Below are 22,636 nucleotides of genomic sequence, written 5' to 3'. Positions count from 1 at the left end.
TGGTCCAAAATAAATTCGTGGTCAGAAAGTTTAATTTATGAGTCCCCCGAACCCGAAAGAAAATAAACAAACATCACTCAAATAATACATTGTGTTACAAAACAACACAAATAAATAACAAATGTTATACATTTTGTCGACCCCCCCCCCCGCCCCACCTCCATGATTATACAAAACAACATAAACACATGTTATACATTTTAAAGCATTGGATTTCCGCTTTGTCGATTACTTCCTTCCTCTTTACGCTCGTGTGTACCGCCATGGTAATTCTAAGCCCTAAAAAAATCCATCAAAAGCTTGTTTTTTTGAATTTTTGAAATTGTTAATGGCCGACTTTCAAAACTGAATAATCATCAACATGTCGGCGGTCAATCCGCACAACTCATGATGATGTCATCGCTATTTTTAGACATGCCTTTATTATTGCCTACGCAAAATAAACAAATGTAGGCCTAAATGTACACACAACAACGTTATTGGTACGTATAACAACAGATTCTAGAACTATCGTTACTCCGTCAAACCTGATATAAAGGCTCTTCTTTTCCAAACACTACCATTCTCGTTTTATCAAGACACTTCACAAGCGATCAACAGGATTTTCTGCAAAAGACGAAGCGAGTTTTGAGAGATTTGTTGCTGATTTGTTCGAAAAATAAGTGGTAAGATGGTACTTTAGTCCTAAAAAATATAGTCATTGAAATTGTAGTACGATCCCTTATAAGTTCTAGTTTTTTTGCAATGAATCCTCTGTTTTTCCAGACCTTTGCAACACACCATAGAGGTAGAAATAGACCATAAAACAGACAAAAATTAGTTGTTTCAATATTATGTAATTTGTGATGTTATTTTTCAGGAAGTTGAAATTGGAAATAGTAGCAACTGCTCTCCGTGTAAATACTAAAGTAATTATTGAACACTCTGAACTCCAGGCCTCGTTCTTCTGGCCTTCTTCAGTCTGTATATGGGAATGGAGAACAAAAGTTGTGTTGATCAAATAAATGTTAGTGGATTTACATTGGGGATATTTGATCAAACAATTATTTGGTTTTACCCCTACACCTACTTCTAGAAACTATAAGGCTCCCCTGTGAGCCTTAATAGGGGTCACATATTTAGGGCTTTTTTAACGTTAAATGTTTTTCAAATCAGCGTTGATGGGTGAAAGTTTTGCGACCGTTAGCCAGCCAGAACTGAAGTTTCCTGTGTATTGTACACGAAACGCATTCCCCATCCTACTCAATATACAATGTATATTGAGTAGGATGGGTAATGCTTTACATTCATAATGCTTGTATTTCCCTTTTGTTGAGTTACGTTCAATAATTTCTTCAAAAAATGCAACTTTCTACTCGGTACTCACTTTTTTTTTCCTGCTGCATCGCACGTGTATAACTGTGATTATGTGAAAAAAAGGACAGGTATCGTATGGGTTTGAATCCCACCCAACTAAATATGCCTGTAGTTTTGTTCAGTCACAGAATTCGGGAAAGTACCCAGTATATAGTGCATCTTTGCTGTGTTGATAATCAAAGCATTTTTAATTTATTGATAATTAATTTGGGTTTCATTTTTGATCACATGCCTCGTAATAATTGTATTAAACATGTCTTTCTTTATGCTTGAAGAGAGAACGCACACAAGGTGAACATGGCACTTACCGTGAAGGCGTACCTAAAGCGAGGGGAGAATGTTGGCAAAGAAATTCGGCGCTTTTCTGTGGACCCGACTGTTGCAGCCAACTATGAGTACATGTCAAAGAAAGTAGCTCAAGTCTTTCCCTCTTTAGGATCACCGGACAACTTTACTTTGGCCTGGAAAGGTCAGTCAAATTTCTTTTTGTTATTCTGGCATTACCTTAAACTTACATGGCGTCACAGTTGGCAATTGCTCATCCAATATGGATAGTTATTGTATGTTTATTGCTTCACGCCATTGTTCCGAAGAATGAACTTTGGTTTAAATGAGCGAAACATGTCACAGTTGACAAGGGCCCAATTTAATAGAGCTGCTAGGCACAAAAATTTGCTCAGCATAAAATTTCTTCCTTGATAAAACACGGATTGTAAACCAAACTTCTGCATGATTTTCAGGATAATATTGCAATTTGTTGCTATGTGCAAGAAATGGAAAATTGGTTGGTAATCCTGTTTTTATCAAGGGAGCAATTTCATGCTAAGAAAACTTTTGTGCTTAGCAGCTCTATGAAAATTGGGCCCAAGGTTGCTGTCTACATAGTTCATCCACATTGTTTAGAAGGGGTTGTTAAAATTGTCAGTGTGTGGATGAATTTTTGGCATCTATATTCTGAAGAAAAAAAATCCAGTGACATCCAAGGATCTATGATTGAAACAAAATTGTAATGTATTGTTCGTGCATTGGCACATAATATGATTACACGGTGAAATCTGTCTTTTCCATTTCACTCGACTTCCCCTCATGGAATGGAGTAGTCCAGATTTTAGCTTCCATCAAAATATGAAAACCAAGTCTGCAAAGGTTGGGGCCTGTTTATTTTGTCTTGTAATATAACTTTTGAAGGTCTTGCATCACTCACAGCAAGATGATTCATCATTAAAAGAGAGTGATTGTGCTAAATAGAAGAGTGGCCATTGCTCATGAATGAATATGACATTCCAATCCCCTTACAACAACATGAATCTCTTTGATAACTTTGAGGAGTCACAGTGCTCAACAATTCATTCGCTAGTGTATCATTGTATTGATTTAATCCAGTGAACTGAATGGAAGAGAAAGGGAAAACACAAATAGTTTTCTTTATTTGTTTGGAAAGTTTGGATAATTTGGATTATTTTAAACAGTAAGAAATATTGCTGTATGACTTGTAGGTTAAAAAAGATATTATTTTCTCGGATTGAACAATGCTGATGATCTACACTCTGAGTAACAAAGTGAATTGCAAAAAAAAAAAAAAAACTATCATTCAGATCAACTTTAAAAGAAAGCTTGAAGGTGTAGTGAACATTTTTTTGTATCAATTGTTGCTTCCTGACTTTCCATTATTACAATGGGAATAACATAACCATATTCAGCCACTTTGAGTTTGTTATAATATCCATAACTGTATTCTAGTTTTTATTATTTCTTCTCATTGTCTTCCTCATTTTGACTGCAGACACTGATGAAGACCTGATAACATTCTCCAGTGATGAGGAATTAGTAGAAGCTCTTGGCCAGAGAGATGGAGATGTGTTCCGCATCTTCATCAAAGGTGGGTTCTTCTTTGCTTGTCCTATCAGCCCACTATAGGCCTAATTGCAGCAGTAGTGTACAAGCTTCCATATCTCAGTTGATCAGCTGATATTTTTTGGGGGGTATTTTTTACCACACAAAACTGAAATGCCAACTGTATCTTTAGTTTTCTTTTTTCCCCCAATTTGCATTGTCTAAAATTGCCATTTTGTGCAAACATTTAATTTCTTTTATTTTACTACTTGTCAAGAGACCTTACCAGTAAATATATACAAAATCATCTAAATGATTGTTGACAGTAAATTTTTTCTTAAGGCTTATTTTTTTAGTCTTGATTTTTAATCTTTCCATACTTCGAGTACAACTACATGTACAAATAGTTAACACTGCAGAGGCATTTAAATATGGGAAAAATTTCAGACTTTATATTTAATTACAGTGTAAAATGTCAAACCGAGATGTATTTGATAAATATGAAACAATTGTTGTTATGTATATACAGAGACTAAGACTAGTCGAGGCTCTGATGGATATGATGGCCGCGGCCCAAATGTACGTGAAGAGGATATCTTTCATCCGGGTGTTGTCTGTGATGGCTGTAATTCTCCTATCCGGGGACCACGTTTCAAGTGTATCGAGTGCCCAGATTACGATCTTTGCAAAAGATGCGAGTCAAAGGGACTGCATGAGGAACACCAGTTCGTCAAGTTCCGCAAACCTCAGATTGGCCGAACAAGACTTGGGGTGAGCTAAACTTTTGTCATAAATATTTTATTATCTAAGATTAATAATTTGTTCAATCCAAACTAGAACTCGATGCCTTTCACAGTGTTGTTGACTCAAGTCGGTGACTTGGACTTGAGTCCGACTCGAGTCACCAATTTGAATTGAAACAAAGGTGGAAAAGGTGGAAAACAAAGGTAGTCGACGAAAAGTTTTGATTTTACTTAAGTTTGTCACAATTTACAGGCAGTGGACACTATTGGTATTTACTCAAAATAATTATTAGCATAAAACTTTACTTGGTAATGAGTAATGGCCGGGGAGAGGTTGATGGTATAAAACATTGTGAGAATTTGAGGTCTCGAAATCAACCATCTAAAAGCAAACAAATCGTGTGACAAGGATGTTTTTTTCTTTCATTATTATCTCGCAACTTCGACGACCGATTGAGCTCAAATTTTCACAGGTGTGTTATTTTATGTATATGTTGAGATACACCAAGTGAGAAGACTGGTCTTTGACATTACCTATAGTGTCCACTGTCTTTAATGAGAATGGACTTATTTTGGGACTTTATGTGACTTGACTTGACTTGCGAAAATTTCACTGTGATTTGACTTGACTTGAGGAAAAATGACTTGGTTACAACGCTGGCTTTTTAAATAACTGAATATTCATTTTCTCTGAAATAGGGTTTTGGTTGTAATCCTGGTATGTGGCGAGCTTTTAGCGGCGGGCATGGCCATCCAGGATGGCGCCATTGGTGGTTGCAGCAACAACAACAACAACAACAGCAGTATTGCCAGCGTGAGCAACAGCAATTTGGCAGCACAGACAACCCACAGCAGAAGTCTGAGGGTGCAGGTCCAAAACCTGAAGGAACAAGCCAGGCTGACGCAAGCCAAGGATATGGTCCAGGATTCCCTGACCCAGCCAACTTTCTTCGTGATATTGGGCAGTCTGTTGCACAAATGCTGGACCCCCTCGGTAAGTGTTCTGAATTATGGATCATTTCTTGAACTTCGGGGACCTAATGTGTGCCATTTAAAACCCTACAAAATATTTTTGTTAACCTTTATAAAGGTAGGTTTACTGATGTGGATATTGTTCATACACACGATTGAATAGCCCACAAAGGTCGTTTTCACACTCAATGAAGATAATATTGTCAACATTTTTGTGTGACATAATTTGGTTTCCTGTATACAGTCGACTCCCGTTAATACGAGGTCTGCCGGACTGGCCCATTTTCCTCGTATTATCCGAATCTCGTCTTAAGAGTCAGTTCAGGTAAATAATTGACATAGTTGCTCACGGTCAAAAAATGATTTTTTTTTATACTTTGTGGGTGGAAGGGCCTTGGGGTGCAAGTAAACAAAATTGCATTTTCAATTCTATATATAGCCCGTTGCCATGGTAACGGCTCATTTTGTTTTTTTGCCATTTTAGGCCAATTTTGGGGTCTGAAAAACTGGTTTTTAGCTCATATTTACAACTCCACCACACCAAAATGCAAAATTATTTCAACAAACCTTTTATATCACTACAAAGTATCATCCTTGGCCTTCCTTGAGAAAAAAATTATTGCTTTAAATATCACCCTTGTGCTATTTTTGCATCATGCATTACAGTATGTTTTTAGAAATTGCAAAATCAACATTTTTACCCTATTTTTGGACCCCAAAATGTCAACTTGCCAGGGGTCTCAGAAAATGTTCCTTTCGGCTGTGATTAGGGCCAACATTGGTCTTTCCATATCTGGTGTCAAAAACTTGGGCAATTGTATCCTGTTGTGACAGTACTGCCTCAAAATTAGACTTTTTTCCAAAAAACGTGAAAAATTCCTTTTTAAGGGTCTTTTCGCATAATATCGACATACGTGTCCATGGTAAAAAAAACTATACTTTGTGGATGGTAGGGACTTGGGGTCCAAATAAACAGCATTTACATTTCAAATTATAATATAACACGTTGCCATGGTAACAGTTCATTTGTGTTTAGGCCACTTTAGGCTGATTTGGGGGTCTGAAAAACTTTTTTTTTAAGTTAATATTTACAACTCCACTCCACCAAAAAACAAAAATATTTCACAAAACCTTTTACATCACTACAAAGTATCATCCTTGGCTTTACTTGAGACAAAAAAATATTGCAATAAATTTTACCCTTGTGCTATTTTTAGAACGTGCATTAGAATATGTTTTTTTGAACTTGCAAAATCAACATTTTTACCATATTTTTTGCCCTCAAAATTTCATGTTTTCAGGGGTCTCAGAATATTTTCCTTTCGGGTTTGATCAGGGCCAAAATTTGTCTTTTTATTTCTGGTAAGAAAAACTTGGGCAAGTATATCCTGATGTTAACAGTACTGTCTCCAAAATAGACTTTTTTCCCCAAATAGAACAATGCATTTTGAATTGTTTTTTCTTCATATTGAATTTATAACATTAAAAAGTAATAATTCTATAAATCTTGCAGCTTTTCCTAAGCACTCTATAGGCTTAGTGGATTACCCAACATTGATCAGGAACTGTTGATGACCTTAATTTTAGAATTTGCCCGGTCCAGCCCCAATCATATTTCTTGACATTGCATAAAACAATGTTTTGTGAATAGCGCCTCTTTTTTTGAAAGTGTTCCCTTTCGGTTGTTATTGGTATTTTCATGTCTTCTGGGTAGAAACACTGTGTTTATTGTATCTTGTTGTGACTGATCATGCCTTAAGTATAGTAATTTTTCCAAAAACAATGCATGCTTGTTAAAAATCTGGCACTGTTCCCATGCCCTTTGAGTAATGAATACAAAGTTTTTATTTAAACATAATGGTATCCAACCAAGCCATAACCAATGCTTTGCCACTGAGAGTTCTTGATTTGGCTATTTTACCTATTGTACAGGTATGATTCCCATTGCAAGTAGAGTACGATGAGCATTCTTTACAAGTTGTCTTTAATACAGGGCCTACTCTCCTTGGTCCCTGCCTGCTACCAAATGTAAAACTTTTCATAGAGATAGAGATCATAAACAATGTAGTTTCTGTGCTTGAGGCAGATGGTTTTGAGCATCCAATCATGTCCAACACAAATGTGGGAAATTAAAAAGCCCGCTTAAAAGTGTTGGAAAAGTTTGCCAAGATCTTATTAAAAACAATGATACTAACGATTTGCAAGATGAGCGTAAGAGATCATTTAAACGGAACACGTTGCCTGGGATCGGTCAAGTTGGTATTTGAAATGCGTTTGTAACCGCTTGTTATAAAATGCATGGTTAGAAAGATGTTTTTGAGTGATACTTGTGTGGATCATTATATTCTACTTTTAAAATATCTTTCTAATCATATGCATTTTGTAATAAACGTTTACAAACGCTTTTCAAAGGCCAACTCGACCGATCCAAGGCAACGTGTTCCTTTAATGGAACAACATTGAAAGAAGTTGTAAATACTTGCACCTGCTCAACATCAATAAGTAAGATGCATTTGCATTGACAAAAGTTTATTCAGGCTAGTTTGATTATTTTTTCCATTCACTATCTTACTAGTTCATAATTATTATATATGTCTCTGAGAACGATCAACAAAAAACATTGTCAAACATTACCTGCTGAATTGTTTATCACGTTAAATAAACCAACACTTTTATTGTTTGCAACAGTACAATTGAAAGGAACCCCACCATGGATGGGGGAACTGCTTACAGAAGGCCAAAGCAGGTGAATGGCCATTTAGATACTTTGGACACAGTACTTGCTCACTTTTAGAGCCTCTTTGTTATCTGATAGGGATGAAAATGTTTAGTTTGGTAGCGGGCAGGGGACCAAGAAGACTGTTATAAGGCCATGTATAGACAAGAATAGTAAAGAATGCTCATCGCACTACTTCTCTTCTTGCAATGTGAATCATACCTGTACAACTAGGTAAAGTAGTCATGACAAAACAAGAACTCTCAGTGGCAAAGCATGGTTATAAACTTTTTATTTGTTACTTAAAGAGCATGGAAACAGTGCCATATTTTTTTAACAAGCATGCTCGTTTTTGTTTTTTATCAATTCAAACTAAGGGATAACTTCAAAATGCATTTTTATTGTTTTTAGAAAAACTACCATGTTTGAGGCAGAAGTGTCACAACAGGATACAATAAACGAAAGTGTTTCTCCCCAGCAGACATGCAAACCATAATGATAGCCCAATCACAACCAAAAGGGAAATATTCTGAGAACCAATAAACAATTAAGACAATACAAACTTTCTTTATGTGCAAGGGGAATTAAAAAATGTGACTTTCAAAAAAGAGGCGCTGTTCACAAAACTTTGTTTTTTTTATGCAATGTCAAGAAATATGATTGGGCCGAGTCGGGGCGGGGCAAATTCTAAGATTTAGGTCATCAACAAGTCCTGATCAATGTTTGGTAATGCACTAAGCCTACAGAGTGCTTATGAAAAGCTGCCAGATTGATGGAATTATTTCTAACTTATTCATGTTATAAATTCAAAATGAAGCAAATATTTCAAAATGCATTTCTCTATGTTTTCGGGGAAAAGGGTTTATATTTGAGACAGTTCTGTTACATCAGGATACAATTGCCCGAGTTTTTCTTACCAGAAATAAAAAGACAAATTGTGGCCCTGATCAAAACCGAAAGGAAAATATTCTGAGACCCCTGAAAAAATGAAATTTTGAGGGCAAAAAATATGGTAAAAATGTTGATTTTGCAAGTTCAAAAAAACATATTCTAATGCACGTTCTAAAAATAGCACAAGGGTAAAATTTATAGCAATATTTTTTTGTCTCAAGTAAAGCCAAGGATGATACTTTGTAGTGATGTAAAAGGTTTTATGAAATATTTTTGTTTTTTGGTGGGGTGGAGTTGTAAATATTAATTTAAAAAAAAAGTTTTTCAGACCCCAAAATCGGCCTAAAGTGGCCTAAACACAAATGAACTGTTACCATGGCAACGTGTTATATTATGATTTGAAAAGTAAATGCTGTTTATTTGGACCCCCAAGTCCCTACCATCCACAAAGTATAAGAAAAGTATTGTGAAAAGACCCTTAAAAAGGCATTTTTCACGTTTTTTGGAAAAAAGTCTAGTTTTGAGGCAGTACTGTCACAACAGGATACAATTGCCCAAGTTTTTGACACCAGATATGGAAAGACCAATGTTGGCCCTAATCACAGCGGAAAGGACAATTTTCTGAGACCCCTGGCAAGTTGACATTTTGGGGTCCAAAAATAGGGTAAAAATGTCGATTTTGCAATTTCTAAAAACATACTGTAATGCATGATGCAAAAATAGCACAAGGGTGATATTTAAAGCAATAATTTTTTTTCTCAAGGAAGGCCAAGGATGATACTTTGTAGTGATATAAAAGGTTTGTTGAAATAATTTTGCATTTTGGTGGGGTGGAGTTGTAAATATGAGCTAAAATGGCAAAAAAACAAAATGAGCCGTAACCATGGCAACGGGCTATATATAGAATTGAAAATGCAATTTTGTTTACTTGCACCCCAAGGCCCTTCCACCCTCAAAGTATAAAAAAAAATTCATTTTTTGACCGTGAGTAACTATGTCAATTATTTACCTGAACTGACTCTTAAACGCAGCGCACTAAATATAGATACATACGTCATCACTGTGCATGCACACAACACGTGTACTTGTGTACATGACAATAACAAATTGGGCTAATAAAACTGTTTTAACTAATTTAGTTTAGTTTTAAATTCAATTTTAAAGTCAATTAACATTTTACAAGATTGAAAAAATGTGTGACATTTTAACTTGCGTTCATGTTTTGGGAAGTTTCCCTTGCAAAACTTTGGTCGCCGGCAGTTTATTGCCAATGCAATAAATAGAGTCTTGGTTTTCATTGGTAACCACCTGTTTAATGCTGGATGGTTCATTGCTACTGCGAGATACCAGGGAAAATCTTGCTGCTGCAATCGTATTGCACACCCTGTAAAAAACTTCGCCCGTAGCAGTCAATAAAATAAAAGCTGAATTTTCATTGGTAACCACTAGTGTAATAATAAATGGTTCATTGCTAACGCGAGATACCATAGAAGATCTTGCTGTTCAGTTTTATATTCCTCATGCACGTGTGTGCACGTGCAATACACCTAGTCGCAGCTAGTAGTTAACAAAAAAAAAGAATCTTCATTTTCATTGGTAAACACCTGTGCCATGTTAGATGGTTCTTTGCCAGTGTGGGATACCAGGTAAAATATTGCTTTGCATTCAATAATATTGATCACGCAACTAGTTTTGCTTGTAAGTTGAGGGTGGTTTCTTTCTTCTGAAAATGCTTGTGCGCTTATAAACTCAGTGGAACAGTATCTTTTCTAAAGATTTCTGGATTGTTTGTTGAACCATGGAAACCTCATAATCCCTCCATTGTCCGGAGTTTGGAATTAACATTTGCCGACTCGATCGTGACTCCCGATTTCGGATTAGCGGTAGCGTCCACTTAACAAAACATTTCTTTTGTATGTCTTGTAAAAGCCACAAATAACAACTTTACAGGCTGTACAGGTATTTCCTTTGTTGGTTTTTGTATTGTTCTCGTTATAAAAGGGTTTTAACAATGTTTTGCTTGTAATGGGTCGCCCAAAGTACCTCGTTATAACCGTGTTCTCGCTACTACCGTGCTCGTATAGTCAGTATTTTAATGCATTGAAACACGCATGGGGCAGTTCGGGACCAGCAAAAAACCTCGTAGTAACCGGAACCTCGTAACATGTGAGCTCGTAATAACAGGAGTCGCCTGTACCTTGTGTGGAGCTGTGGTCCACAACTTAACTGAATGACCCACATGCTTTTGTTATTGTTTGCTTAGAAAGCAAGGACAGTTCAACTCAAAAGCACTCTGCACTTATATGCTAAAAATAGAAGCTTGGTACCTGGATCTCAGAGAAACATACAAAATTTCACTATTTCATGTTTTATGCTATGTGGCGCATTGATGATGGCGACGGCTTGATGCTAAAGTAGTGAAATGTTTGTCTGACAGCCGGGTATTTTGAGAAAAAGTGACGTCGTTAGTGCGGAATGCTATTAAACTGCAAATTAATCTTCCCCAACATCCAAAACGTTTGTCTCAGTCAACTGCTATTGTTCGAGCCGTGCAGGCTATTCACAATTAAACCGCATTTTACTAACTCTTAATTTATTTTACCATATTTTTAGGCATTGATGTTGACATAGATGTGGAGCACAATGGTGAACGTCGCAAGTGTGGTGGTGGACGTGGGCATGGGCGTCGCTTCTATGGCGGCGGATACCCACATGGCCATGGTCATGGCAGCAAGAAGTGCAAAAAGGGCAAAGGAAAGTGGAAGTATCATTGTTCAAGCGATGAAGAGAAAGAACAGGGGGGTGAAGCTGCAAAGGATGAGACTGTTTCTGAAGCGTCACCTGGAACAAGTGAGGAGATGAAAGGGGCTAAGGCTCAGGAAGCTATGGTAAGTAGCTCAAATTGGTTCTTTTTGTTAAAAGAAAAGGTTTGATGTTTTAAACTCTTTTAAATTGGATTCTGATCAACTTAATGTGTTTGATTTGAGCAAATAATGATGTTGCACATTTAATGTGCATGGATGTCAAGCAGTGTACAGAAAAAGCAAGAAAGATTTCAGAAATAAGAAAAGTATCTCCAAAAGAAGAAATGACATTGCTCCCAGAAGTTTTAGGAAAAATTACAAACATTCATTAAGTGCGCTAAAACATCTAAAACATCTTGATTAAAGTGTTAAATATATAAACCATTTTAATCATAATCAAATATCTCTATGAGCTAATGATGTAAATAATTACAGAAACAAAACTAGGATTAAGGTTCAATTCTCATGTATGAGATGCTGTGAATCTTTAATATGCAAAACCATTTGCTGATATCAGGGATGTAAATATCTCCTGACGATGACTAGAACAAGCTAGTTGTAACATTGAGACCAATTTAAGAACTGACTCCGCAGTTAATAACGATCCTTTAAGCTAAAGTAGTAGTCCCGGCCAATTTTCAACCTTTTGCCTAGGTAGTAGTCAATAAGCAGGACAGTTCTTTTCAGAACTTAGAAGTCTCTCGAACAATCCAAAAAAATCTACTCCGGGGTAGTAGAATATAATAGCAAGACAGCCTCTAAAGAACAATCTCTACCTGGCAAGTAGATACACACATGGTGTTACCACAAACCATATATATATTGATATAAATATCGTTTTTGTTTTTTCCAACTTTAGGATACAGAGGGAAATGATGGGCAGCGTCGTCGTGAGGAATCTGGATGGACTATGCTAGATGAATCTGACTCTACTGGAGGCAGTTCCAGCCAATCTAAACCATCACCATCTGCTCCAACCTTCCCTCAAACTGACCTAACTGTAGATGGTGAAGCTGACAAACTGAAAGATATGCACATCAGCACCCACCCAGGTAAACATCAATCTTACACATGTTAGATGATAAAAGTGCAGGATTTTACAAAAACAGTTATGAACTACATATTGAGAGTTTGTGAACAAACTCAAGGTGTTCGGTTTCCGGGAGTAAAAGCCTGGATTAACAAATATTACACCTTGCTTTGTTCTCAAGATTTGTAATAAATGATTCAAATTGCAAAAACTGTCAAAACAACATGATTACGTCATCTAGTAAAATTGTATGTTTGGTGACGTCATCGGTAATATTTGTCACCTTTGCCAGACTTGTATGCTGTGATGGTAAAGCATCAAAGGATGTATATTTCAACCTAAAAGGCAATAAACAACGCCCTTTCAAATCATTTCACAGTCACTTCCGGTTTAAACAGGTCAAAAGGTCAACGAAAGTTCACCAACATATCCATTTATGTAAAGTACGTAAAGCCCTTTCATATGATGTATAGATTGTCAAAATAGCTTATGTAGTTAAGGGTATGTGAACTTAGGAAATATTGACGACTGTAGAAAAGACTGTAAGGGGCATGTATGTTTTAACCGCCTTGAACGAAGACTATTCTTCATGAAGCTTTTTCGTGCTCTGTGGATGATCACTGGAGCGTGACTCTGCTGCACCGCTAATACACTACACGTTGTGTGTATGCCTACGTGCAATGTTTATGCACATACCAATGGGGATTTACGTTGTTCTTTAGACGTGAATTTTGAAATTTTCAACCTCTCTTTTGAGCCGGAAGACAACATCAAAATGGGGTCATGTCTGTGGGGCGTTTACGGAGTTTTCAATGACAATTCCGATGATGTTTCGATTGTAAGAATCCCTCATGTAGATCAAAAGTTATGATTTTTTGAATTAATAAACTTTGAATATTCATAACTCAAGAATGGATGATGTCATCATGACGTAACTCACACGGTGACTTCTCCTAATAAATCGCTAACTATGTGTGAAGTTTCAAGTTCATACGAGTTTTGGAAAGGCACTTTTGTTAGCGGACAAGGGACGCTGAGAAGAAGAAGAAGAAGTATGAAGAAAAAGAAAAAAAAACGAACAAAAACTAGATATAGTGTTTGTAGAAACAAACACTAGGTGTTTGGCTATTGTTGGGTCAGTGTTTGAATCAATGAAAAAAGTGTTGTTAATAGCTCGTTAATAGCTCGTCAAAAACCAAACAGTTTTCTCGATGTGTAATAATTTTATAGTAAAGCATCAAAAAGTGTACATTTCAACCTAAAAGCCTTTAAATAATGCCCTTTCAAAGCATTTTACAGGCACATCCGGTTAAAAAAGGTCATAAGGTCAAGAGAAAGTCACCAACATACCCATTTTTGTGAAGTACGTAAGGCCCTTTCATATGATGTATAGATTGTCAAAATAGCTTTTGTGGTCGAGGAAATGTGAACTGATGAATAATGACGACTGGAGAAGAGACTAACTAACCGGAAGGGAAATGTTTGTTGAAAACGCCTTGAAAACAGACTACGTACGTAAAGCCCTTTCATATGATGTAGATTGTCAAAATAGCTTTTGTGGTTGAGGGCATAGGAACTTATGCATGATGACGACTGGAGAAGAGACTAACTAACCGGAAGGGAAATGTTTGTTGAAAACGCCTTGAAAACAGACTACATACTTAATGCCCTTTCATATGATGTATAGATTGTCTAAATAGCTTTTGTGGTTGGAGCCTTATGCATAATGACGACTGAAGAAAAGACTAACTAACCGGAAAAGAAATGTTACTTGAAAACGCCTTGAAAATAGACTAAAAACGAAGCTATTTATAGGAGAAGAAAAAAAAAAAAATTAAACAAAATAATACAAAATTTGGTCGCCAATTGGTCTCCATCCAAATACTGACCAGGCCCGATTTTGCATAACTTCAGTGATCGGACGGGAACCGGTGTTATCAACGCAGTACGGTCGTAGATAATGTACAATAAATTCGATTTGAACCAGAAGACATGGTCAAAAGGTTAAATGCCTTGAACGAAGACTATTCTACATGAAGCTTTTTCGCGCTCTATGGATGATCACTGGAGCGTGACTCTCCTGCACAGCTAATACACTACACGTTGTGTGTATGCCTACGTGTAATGTTTATGCACATACCAACGGGGGATTTACGTTGTTCTTTAGACGTGAATTTTGAAATTGTCAACCTCTCTTTTGAGCCGGAAGACAAAATCAAAATGGGGTCATGTCTGTGAGGCGTTTACGGAGTTTTTAATGCCCTTTCCGATGATGTATTGATTGTAAAAATCCCTCATGTAGATCAAAAGTTATGATTTTTTGAAATAATAAACTTTGAATTAGTGTATCTCGTCAACTGATGACGTCATCGTGACGTTACAACTTTTGCATCATCTACTGGTTATTGTCTACCTGTGTGCAAAGTTTCAACTTAATGCAAGCTTCGCATCTATGCTTTTTCTTGCGGACAATCGACAGCGAGAAGAATAAGAAAAACCAAAAAAAAAAAAAAAAAAAAAAAAAAATCAATGAGTTGTTCGGGCAACAGCCCGAACAACTCATTGATTTGTTCGTTTTTTTTAAAAAAAAAAACCCCAAAAACTAGACATATAATTTTTGTTAATTACAAAAACACGGTGTTCGGTTGGACGTTACGTGATGACGTAGTTTAAAAACAATGAACCATAAAGATGACTTTTTCTACAACCATGACAACGTGTCGTTAATTTTTAAAGTTAAACTTTTTTCTTCACAAATGCAATATGTTTGTGTGAGATTGGCTTTAGGTTTTAATTTGCAATTTATGGAAACCCTCCAAAAACGTTCACGCCATATGATTTTTACACATTTTAAACGTTGTTTTATTGTTATTTAATACCTGATGATGTCATTATGACGTAATTAGGCCTGTGTTGTCTTAAAAACACTAAGGTTCAACTATCTGTTGAGTTTCAAGGTTCAAATCGATCTCAATCTTGAGTTAATATGCCGTAGATAAGCTCAAAAGTTGTTTTTTTGATGGAAAAAACACGAAGGCGAACTTTGACCCAGGGTAACGACCCGGAAGTTAAGGTCGTACGATTTTGGCGTTAACTTTTCAAATGTTTCCCAAGTTTTTATCTATCCGATGCCCAAGTATGAACATCATAGCTTTTATATTCGTTGATATACAGCAACAAGCAAATGGTCATTTTTCAACATTAAAAACCTTGTCATGACCTCATCAATGACGTCATCATTCCAAAAAGGTGGCGGTTTCATCTACTCACTATTGCCTATGTACATAGTAAGTTTTAAGTTTGTACAAGCTTTACTTTTGTTTAAAAGCTCAAAAGTTGTGTTTTTGATGTAAAATACACGAAGGCGAACTTTGACCCAGGGTAACGACCCGGAAGTTAAGGTCGTACGATTTTGGCGTTAACTTTTCAAATGTTTCCCAAGTCTTTATCTATCCGATGCTGAAATATGAACATCATAGCTTTTCTATTCGTTGAGATACAGCAACAAGCAAATGGTCATTTTTCAAAATTACAAACCCTGTCATGACATCATCAATGACGCCATCATTCCCAAAATATGGCGGTTTCTTCCACGCACTATTGCCTATGAACATAGTAAGTTTTAAGTTTGTACAAGCTTTACTTTTGTTTAAAAGCTCAAAAGTTGTTTTTTTGATGTAAAATACTCGAAGGCGAACTTTGACCCAGGGTAACGACCCGGAAGTAAAGGTCGTACGATTTTGGCGTTAACTTTTCAAATGTTGTCCAAGTCTTTATCTATCCGATGCCCAAGTATGAACATCATAGCATTCATATTCGTTGAGATACAGCAACAAGCAAATGGTAATTTTTCAAAATTAAAAACCCTGTCATGACGTCATCAATGACGTCATCATTCCCAAAAAGTGGCGGTTTATTCCACTCACTACCCAGGTCAAAATTCCAGTTGAACCTAGTTAACTGGGGTCAACTGGTTTAACTGGAAAGTGACCAAACTCGTCCATTTTCCATATTAACCAACTGGTTTCGACTAGGTTTAACTGTGTTCAACTAGGTTGAAATTATAAACCAGTTGGTTTCTGTCCATTTTCCATATTAAACCAACTGGTTTTAACTGTGTTTAACAAGTTTATCAACTGGTTTCAACTAGTTCCAGTTTAACTAGGTTCAACTGGAATTTCGACCTGGGTATTGCCTATGAACATAGTAAGTTTTAAGTTTGTACAAGCTTTACTTTTGTTTAAAAGCTCAAAAGTTGTTTTTTTGATGTAAAATACACGAAGGCGAACTTTGACCCAGGGTAACGACCCGGAAGTAAAGGTCGTACGATTTTGGCGTTAACTTTTCAAATGTTGTCCAAGTCTTTATCTATCCGATGCTGAAATATGAACATCATAGCTTCAATATTCGTTGAGATACAGCAACAAGTAAGTTTTTAATTTTTCAACATTAAAAACCTTGCCATGACGTCATCAATGACGTCATCGATCCAAAAAAGTGGCAGTTTCATCTACGCACTAGTGCCTATGTACAAAGTAAGTTTTAAGTTTGTACAAGCTTTACTTTTGTTTAAAAGCTCAAAAGTTGTTTTTTTGACGACCGGAAGTTAAGGTCATACGATTTTGGCGTTAACTTTTCAAATGTTGTCCAAGTCTTTATCTATCTGATGCCCAAGTATGAACATCATAGCATTCATATTCGTTGAGATACAGTGAAAAGCAAATGTCGTTTTTCAACTTTAAAAACCTTGCCATGACGTCATCAATGACGTCATCATTCCCAAAAAGTGGCATTTCATCTACTCACTATTGCCTATGTGCATAGTAAGTTTTAAGTTTGTACAAGCTTTACTTTTGTTTAAAATTGCTGGAGAAGGTTCGCAGGGAAAGAAGAACACGAGGGAAAAAAGGCTGTTGGCCGAACACCTAAAAAAAAAAAAAACATAACAATAACAATAGTTGTTCGGATGTTGGCCGAACGCCTAAAAAAACATAACAATAGTTGTTCGGCTGTTGGACGAACACCTAATAACAATAACAATAGTTGTTCGGCTGTTGGCCGATCACCTAAACAAAAAAAACGAACAAAATCAAAGAGTTGTTCGGGCTGTTGCCCGAACACCTAATAAGAGGTGTTCCGGGCTGTTGGCCCAAACACCTAATCAACGATTTGTGAAAAAGGTTAAATCTACCCAAGAGCACAAGCAGGCACGTAACTTTTCACCTGATCGGCTGATTTTTTCTTTTTAAAACAGTGCCATAGAAAACTGAAAAACGCTGTTCAAAAGTTAAGTGTGCTCGACCATTTCCTCTTTTTGGGGGAAATTAGAAAGTTAAATGTCTGAACAAGGTTTACCATTGCATTGGGTCTATTCCAATGGGCTTTGTCACATTAGAATGATAATAATTTGCCAAAAAAATGTTGCCATTAGAGGATGCGAAAGTCCTTGCCAGTGAAACTAGATTTTCAGAATAATTGTCAATAGTGTTGGTTAGATACATGGTCTTTTAGGAATTGAAGTATAGGGTGCTGAATGAATCTTACTCTGGGGTTAGTTCTAGAAGATCTAAACCAGCACCATCTGTTTTGATGGACAATGAAGGACAAATTTTTGGTACACACAATCAGATATTTTGCTTCTGAAAAGCCAAAACCTCAATTGTATTTGATTCCTGTTTCTTTTATTGAATAATGAACAATAATTTCAATCATCTATAACCAGTAAAAGTTGAAAATACTGTTAATGAAATATAAACTAATATGCTAAATACATTTGCCTTTCTTTGTCTAGATGAACGCATTGCTAATGCACTGAGCTACATGCAAGGTATGGGTTATGATAATGAGGGTGGTTGGCTGACTCATCTCCTTGAGACCAAGAATGGAGACATCAATCGTGCCCTGGACGCCATTAAGTTTGGCAAGAAGTAGCCTCCCCGTGATGGGCCAAAATAAACCAAGAAAATTAGTAGAGGAAAAGCATTTTTAAGAGCATTTACTTTTAATCATTTTAAAGTTATGGTGGTGTTTTATGAAGTTTTCAAATAATAACCCTAACAGTTTTTTTAATGTTATCACTTCTTAAAATTAAAAAGAGTTTAATTTTACAAACAAAAAAGCAAGTTGTTCAAAAGAATTAAATAATTACAGTTAAAGGAACTTTACAGAATTGGTAAGAAACAAACTTTCCCAAGATCACAGATTTACATAAACTTAAACTTATCTTTTCCCAAGATCACAGATTTACATAAACTTACACGGTCTAGTGATGATGATAGTTAACATCCCTTGAAATATTTATGTCGCAAATGTCATATTTTATTAGAAATAACTGTTTTGTTAGCAAAAAACAATTCTGTAATGTTCCTTTAAACGTGTAATTAAAAGCTTTTGAAAATCTGATTTTGTACCTTCACGATAACCAACATACATTCTAAGTAAATAACCAGTTGATGGATAAAATTAAGATAACATTACAAAAGGCATTTGCAACTTTACTTTGGTAACCATTGTATTTATTGATATTTAGAGCCAAGCTAAAATATTTATAAAATTTACCCTGGTCTGGCATGCTTGTAGAACAATTTCTTTGAATGAATGGATACTACTTGTATGCCATTATGGAATGAATAATGCAGAGAGGATTTGCTGTCATGCTCAATGCTTACCTTTGGCTGGTCCGGGTGTGTGTTGCCTCTCTGCTGCTCTGTCTGAATTAATTGTTATTGTGAATCTTGTAGCTTTTCTGCTAGTTAAATGATACTTTTATGTAGTCTTAATTAACAATTATCCTTTTGAATATAAGGCCAAATAAAAACAAATACCCCTCCCTCATCCTTTTTTGAGGCCTTATCCTTATTTTAATTATTTTTTATTTTACATTTTTTTTTCAAAGAGACAAATTTTCTTTGTATTTCTCATTAAACTTGCTTATATTTTAAGAACTTTTAACTACCTTTAAAAGTAAGTGGTGACTTTTAAACTGAAGAATTGGTGGCCAGTTTGAATTATAATGCTTGGCGTCCACCTTTGAGAGAAAGAGAAAGAAAAGACCCACACCCTCCTCTTTTTGCTAAAACCCGGACAATCAACTGTTTTTTTTGTTTTACTTGGCCTAATCAACTTTGGGTTAGAAGTTGTGTGTATCAGTTATCTTAACTTGAGTGATGTTTGTTAGTAACTGATTTATACCTGTTATAAAGTATGGACTTTAACATTTACATTTAATTTATTTGGTGTTACCAAAATGTACTCCTTTAAGGCTGTAGGTTATAAGCAGTCAGCTCAATGTCTGTAGAGTTTAATCCATGGTTATTCTTGTGGTGGTAAAGCAATGTTAGGCTATATGAGATGCTTAATTATATGTTCATATTGTCATATGAAAACATTTCCTTTTTAGATAAACATGCTTGGCTCAACCGTTTTGCTCTGTGAAAAACAAACGATCCAAGCATGTTGAAGCTTTAATCTGTGATATATCACAAAGTAATTGTAAACAAGACATACAACATCAGGAAGCTATAGGAAACATGGTTAGCAGCTGTAACCTATCAGATTGTACCTACAGAGTTAACTAAATACATGGTTTAAGTAGGTTCACAGTAGGATAGGTGGTTGATGTAGGCATTTCTAGTATTTGAAAGTGGAATTGTTGTGTCCTACAGTTGCAGGTGGTTGCTATATTATATTCTAATACCAGTTATTAGAACTGGAATGCTTGTCTAAATTAAGTAAAATAGAGATCAGTCCTTGATGTAATACGATCTAAAACAACAAGTTTATGAGAGAAAAGATAAAGATGAAAAGCAATAGCAGAGATGATCGGGTGAGCATTTTGCAGGTTGTCACAAAATGAGTTAGCAAATACTTTGCATATTTACTGTCCATAATTTGTACTGTCAATGTGGAGAATTGTCAAGAATTTTTTGAAATTTGTTTAGATTTGTTTTATGCTAATTATTATTTGCATATGTAATTGTTTATTTTTGTATCACTGTTTTGTTTTGGTGCAGAGAGTGTCAAGGTGAATAAAATGGAGCATAAACTTGTATAAACTGGTCACAATCTGGAATCTTTTTGATTTGGCAATAATCTAAAATGATGAAAACAGTCGACTTTATTTTTTAGACTGGTCCTTTTTTTAAACAATGACATGTAATCTGTATAGATCGGTAAGTTTCATGATCGTTTAGCGGGTTTATTTCAGGCGAAAGAAACGGATTGCAATGGTGCTGGGGCGAAGGATACGGAAAGGAGTGGACCAATTCAACTCTGCGGTTTAAAGTTTCTTTATTATTTTCGATGACCAATCGAGCCCTGTTTAGAAGTTTGTTGAATGTTGGATGCATAACATAAATTGGGACACATCTAACAATGGTATAATGCCCCGAATAGTGTTGTTTGGTCCAATCAGAATAGAGCAATGTTCATCTTGTGAGCTTTGGAAGTTCCCCATTCCCTAGTTGCGATAACGTAACCCTCCTCCCGACGGCCGCCAAGAGGGTTACGTTATCGCAACTACCCATTCCCCCGCCCTACGGAACCACCCAGACGAACGACGATCCACGTGCCGTAGTGAATTTTTAGGCTACTTTGGCAAAAAAAAATTCAGGGTTGCGCGAGACTTTTTTTTTATGCGGCAACTTTTTGCAATTGCAGAGGCGACTTTTTTATTTTATACGCGGCGACTTTTTTTTTGCGGCGGCAGGACTAGGATTAGGAATATCTTGCTGAGCGAAAAACAGGTTGCCAGCCACCATTCCATACATTTTACATTGTTGCGACTGGTATGGTGCCCCACTAATTTTGTTCTTTTCGTTAAACAAATTGTCGAACAGTATTTTCTGCTAAACAGCTTTATGAAATTTGGGCCGCAGGTAGGTGACAATGCCGGCGCACTTAGTCGAACGAACCAAGCTGAAGCTAGCCGCGAATTCTCAGCCGCGAATTCCCAGCCGCGAATGCCAGCCGCGAATTCTCAAATTACGGCCGAAATGTCCAGCCGCTAATTCGAGCCGCCACGCCAGCCGCGAATTTCATTACCAAAGTAGTTTCACGAAGCGACAGGATTTCCTAAGTTGTTCACACACATAAGCCACTTATTTCTTAAATTTTGTAAAATCATGGCAATTTTGAATGTTGGTTTTTTTTTAATTTTGGTCATAGTAACAAAATGTAGGCCAAATTGGGTTAAGATAATTGAATTTTTAATGCTTTAGTCGATCCATCAAACTTTAATGGTTACATATCGACTTTCTGAATATCAGTTGTTTTAAAAATAAAAAATAATAATAAACATTGAACAAAATGTACCTAATATGATCCACAGATAATAAATTTAGTGTTAAATCTTTTAGACACTAAATTAATATTCCATTGCAGCTTTACTAGGCCCACTAATTAGTTCCTAATTACATTTATTTTGTTTTTTTTGTTAATAGCAAAAGTAGTCACTTTAAAACGCAATTTACCTCGCATAATTAACAAAAAATTAATTTTAGTGGTTAATTATTAAGACCATTTCATAACACATCGAAATATTCCGTTGCAGCTAATTAAACCAACAAATTAATCATAATGACACCCATTTATAGGGTATGGGTTTTGTCTCTTTTGAAGGGAATTTTTAATCAAAGAAATAACGTAAGCAGTCACTTTAAAACAAAATGTACCTCACATAATTAACAAATTGTTACTTTTTAGTGATTAATCATTAAGACCATTTCATTACACATTGAAATATTCCGTTGCAGCTAATTAGACCAACGAATTGGTGCCTAATTAAACCTCTCTATATATGTTGTGGGTTTAGTCTCATTTGAAGGGAATTTTTAATCAAAGAAATAACGTAAGTAGTCACTTTAAAACAAAATGTACCTCACATAATTAACAAATTGTTACTTTTTAGTGTTTAATCATTAAGACCATTTCATAACACATCGAAATATTTCGTTGCAGCTAATTAGACCAACTAATTGGTGCCTAATTAAACCATTTTATATGTTGTGGGTTTTGTCTCGTTTGGAGGGAATTTTTCTCAAAGAAATAATTTAGGTAGTCACTTTAAAACAAAATGTACCTCACATAATTAACAAATAATGCTGGGCTGAGAGATTCTCTCCGTTTCCTTTCGAGTATCCCTCCGTACAGGTTGGATATAAGGATTCCAAGTGCTGGTCATGTCTTACAAGTTTAGCCATTCGATTTTCATTTTAAAACGGCGCTGTCCAAAAAACCCGGAGGAAAAGGCTCTTCATGTGTATTACGGAACACCACCAGGCCGAAACTACGC

General features: G+C 36.0%; 1 protein-coding gene across 1 annotated transcript; it reads left to right on the top strand.

Moving 5' to 3' along the window:
* The first annotated feature begins 440 nt into the window (after positions 1-440).
* LOC117293412 (sequestosome-1-like) lies at positions 441-18,580 on the top strand. Its single transcript, XM_033775733.1, has 8 exons — positions 441-665; positions 1,632-1,825; positions 3,140-3,235; positions 3,719-3,960; positions 4,632-4,926; positions 11,125-11,399; positions 12,175-12,367; positions 18,137-18,580. The coding sequence occupies exons 2-8, from the start codon at positions 1,654-1,656 to the stop codon at positions 18,274-18,276; spliced, it is 1,413 nt and encodes a 470-aa protein (XP_033631624.1). The 5' UTR covers positions 441-665; positions 1,632-1,653; the 3' UTR covers positions 18,277-18,580.
* The last annotated feature ends 4,056 nt before the right edge of the window (positions 18,581-22,636 follow it).

The sequence above is a fragment of the Asterias rubens genome, chromosome 8 (genome assembly GCF_902459465.1).
Source record: "Asterias rubens chromosome 8, eAstRub1.3, whole genome shotgun sequence".
Lineage (NCBI taxonomy): Eukaryota > Metazoa > Echinodermata > Asteroidea > Forcipulatida > Asteriidae > Asterias > Asterias rubens.
Note: the sequence above shows the minus strand (reverse complement) of the source record. Positions and strands in the feature narration are given on the sequence as shown.

Excerpts from the sequence above, each read along its gene's own strand:
- LOC117293412 (XM_033775733.1), top strand. The coding sequence starts at position 1,654 with ATGGCACTTACCGTGAAGGCGTACCTAAAGCGAGGGGAGAATGTTGGC. Across the intron at positions 1,826-3,139 it reads CTTTACTTTGGCCTGGAAAG|ACACTGATGAAGACCTGATA; the intron begins GTCAGTCAAATT and ends TTTTGACTGCAG. Across the intron at positions 3,236-3,718 it reads GTTCCGCATCTTCATCAAAG|AGACTAAGACTAGTCGAGGC; the intron begins GTGGGTTCTTCT and ends ATGTATATACAG.